The 3078-nt window shown below is 34.5% G+C and overlaps 1 protein-coding gene across 1 annotated transcript in view; it reads right to left on the reverse strand.

Annotated features, from left to right (window-relative positions):
* Positions 1 to 361: 361 nt before the first annotated feature.
* Positions 362 to 3078, reverse strand: part of LOC105313686 (spore wall protein 2-like) — an 8848-nt gene continuing 6131 nt past the window's right edge. The window contains exons 4-9 of the mRNA XM_019999700.1: positions 2195 to 3050; positions 2021 to 2148; positions 1459 to 1585; positions 1284 to 1414; positions 639 to 781; positions 362 to 590 (exon numbers count right to left, since the gene is read on the reverse strand). Coding sequence (XP_019855259.1) covers positions 525 to 590; positions 639 to 781; positions 1284 to 1414; positions 1459 to 1585; positions 2021 to 2148; positions 2195 to 3050 — 1451 coding nt within the window. The 3' untranslated portion in view covers positions 362 to 524. The remainder of the gene's footprint in view (positions 591 to 638; positions 782 to 1283; positions 1415 to 1458; positions 1586 to 2020; positions 2149 to 2194; positions 3051 to 3078) is intronic.

Consider the following 3078-nt stretch of genomic DNA (forward strand, 5'->3'; position numbering starts at 1 on the left):
GCTTCATGAATTGACAAGACAGTATATGGTATTTGGAGCAACTTTACAAATTAAATCCAATTTTGACCAGAATCAGCTCATAACAAAAATGATACTGCTCTTGTAGTGAATGATATAATCTAACCAATCAGATGGAGGTCAATAATAGAAATTTTTTTTCTTTCTTCTTTTCTTCTTGCACCTCCTCTCCTTTCCTTCCTTCCCCAAGGCCTCTTTCTCTCTCTCCAATCCATTATTGTTTCAAAAAATAATAGTTTTTAGATCACTGGCATCATTATAAAATACATGAAATTAATGATGAATAGCATGCATTACTGGACTTCCTATATGCTTTGCATAAATGGGCACTCAATGAATGTTATATCTTTGACAGAAAACTGTGTTATTTATCAAGCCATATAAGTCATTAAGACTTATTTTAACACTATAAAAGTAGTACTAAACAACAAAATACTAATATTAATTCCACTCAAGCAATTTTTGCACACATAGATTCATCAACATTCCCATGGCCTCAAAAATAATTACTGTTGTCTCTTAATGTCCCTTGGCCAAGTACCATCCTGATTTCTTTTTTCCAGCAATATTGTCTATTAATAATGGCATCTTTTGGTATTCATACAATTAGACTAACTAACTTGTCCTCCACGTATACCAGCTTCTGATATTGCTTGTTTGAGATTTTCTAAAGGCAAATAAGTTCTCATGAATTGTTTACATATTCTGCATTCAGTAGTATCAGGAATGTTAAACTGTTGCTTCATAACTGTCATTACATGACCTATAAACACAGTATACATTAAATGTATATGCACATGTAAATCTAATAGCATCACTATTATACCGTATAGCACATATATTTTGTGGATAATAAATTTCGCAAATTTCGTGAATTGCCAAAATTCGCGAAAACTTCTATCTACAAAAATTTAGTATTAATTAAAATAGGTGATGCCTTGTGGGCCAGAAACCATGCCTTCAGTTTAGGACACGAGCAGCACATGCATTAAGAAGAAATGTCTACTGCTAGCTTGTTTAAGTATTTCAAGAAGACTGATCCTGCTCCTACTAGTCAGATCACTTCACTTCTACCCGATTCTGACGAGAATCTTTCATCAAAGTACCTTAGTACTGAAACACGCCACGCCTACTATGATTACATCAATTATTGTTACTTTAAAACATGATCATTTTGCGAAATTTTTTATCCATGAATGCTTAGAAGGAACAATTTCGCAAAAATTTTATATCCATAAAATATAAGTGCTATATACAGTACTTACCGACTGAGTCTACTTGACTAAATGAATGCATTCTAGTATCATCAGTCTTAGGATATACACACAATTTCAAAAGATATAAATAGACTTCAACCAACTTTTTAGCAAATGGTCCTGAGTATTCTACTACACACCTAGAGATACACAATCACATAATAATACAATGGTAAAACAATACCTAATAATAGGTCTTGATCCTACTGATAGTCCATACCATTTGACTAAAAGATTATATGCAGGCTCAGGTAGCAATGCATAGTTCTCTCCTTCCTTGAGATTATTCTTTAGTTCTTCAGAATCAGGATCTAATAATGATTAATGAATCAAATATCACTGACAAGCATTACAAAAGGTCAACTGCAAAAATGTATCTGTAGCAATTGTATAAGCTGTTATAATCATGATGGTACAAAGTTTCTATACCATGCAGCGCAAAATTTTTAAGGGCTGTAAATTTCTTGGATTTTGGGATTTTTTTAATTTACAAAAATTCCTTACGCAAAAAATTATGCACAAGGTGGCAGACAGCATAAATTGCAAAAATTAAATCTGCAAAATAAATTTTTAGGCAAATGCACAACATTCACAGCCCTCAAAAATTTTGCACTATACAATAATTCATGACAAAAGTCACACTATCAAATACAAGTGGGATCAACTGCAAATTTAGGCAAAGTATCAAAAGTAGCTCAATACAATAATTACTAACAAAAATTATACATAAAATTAGTATGTTATACCTTTAAACAAAGTACCATTATCAACTGGTCCTGGATGGGCACTTGCTTGTCCAGCAGTCTCTTGATCCCATGAATCAAATCCAGTGTATTTCTTCCACTGCCTAAACCATTTCACATCAACAAGACACCTATTAGTAATATTGGACATTTTATTACTAAAAGTATTATACTAACCAATTGTCTCCTTTTCTCAGACGTTGTGACAAGTAAGGTTGAATCCTTTCCTTTTGAGCTTGAATGCTGGCTAATGGTATAGATGATGGGTCAGGCTTTTTTGGCACAACTGCATCTTTGAGTGCTTGACTTGATTTCACAGACACTTTTGTTGCTCTTACTATGCTGCCCTGATATTCTTCACGTGTCTTTACAGGTTGCTGCTCATTTGCTTTTGTTTCTGTTGAATGTTTTGGTTCATACTCTTTGGGTGGTGTTTTCAATAGAGCTGCTTCATCTTGCTGTTGTAGTACCCAAGGGAAATTGCTGGTTTCTTTCAATACACGAGAATCATGTAAGCCTTTCTTTTTAAATGAAGATCTTATAAAGTCTGTTCTTAGGTTTTCTGTTTGTTCTTTAGGGTGTCTTATCTGTCGTTCAGTATCTGAGCCATTCAATCGTTTACCATCTCTTGCTGAGTGATCACCATCTCCTCCCTCTTGTTGCTTATGGTGTGTTTCTCGTCCCCCTGGTGTCAGTTGATCATGGTCAGCTGTCAGGTGCTTCACAGCTTTTGATACTTTATTTTCTGCCTGACATTCTTCATGTGTCTTTACAGGTTGCTGCTCATTTGCTTTTGTTACTGTTGAATGTTTTGGTTCACCCTCCTTGGGTGGTTTTGTCAATAAAGTTGATTTGTCTTGCTGTTGTTGTAGTGCCCCAGTAAAATTGCTGAAATCTTTTTGTTTCACTACAAGAGAATCTCGTAAGCCTGTCCTTTTTAACGACATTCTTCTAGTTCTAAAGTCTTCTCCAGGGTCTTCTGCTTTTTCTTTAGAGTGTGTTATCTGTTGTTCACTCTCTGAGCCACTTAATAATCGTTCCCGATCTCTTATCAAGCGCTA

This window comes from Amphimedon queenslandica, unplaced genomic scaffold (genome assembly GCF_000090795.2).
Source record: "Amphimedon queenslandica unplaced genomic scaffold, v1.1 AMPQUscaffold_13246, whole genome shotgun sequence".
NCBI classification, from domain to species: Eukaryota; Metazoa; Porifera; class Demospongiae; order Haplosclerida; family Niphatidae; genus Amphimedon; species Amphimedon queenslandica.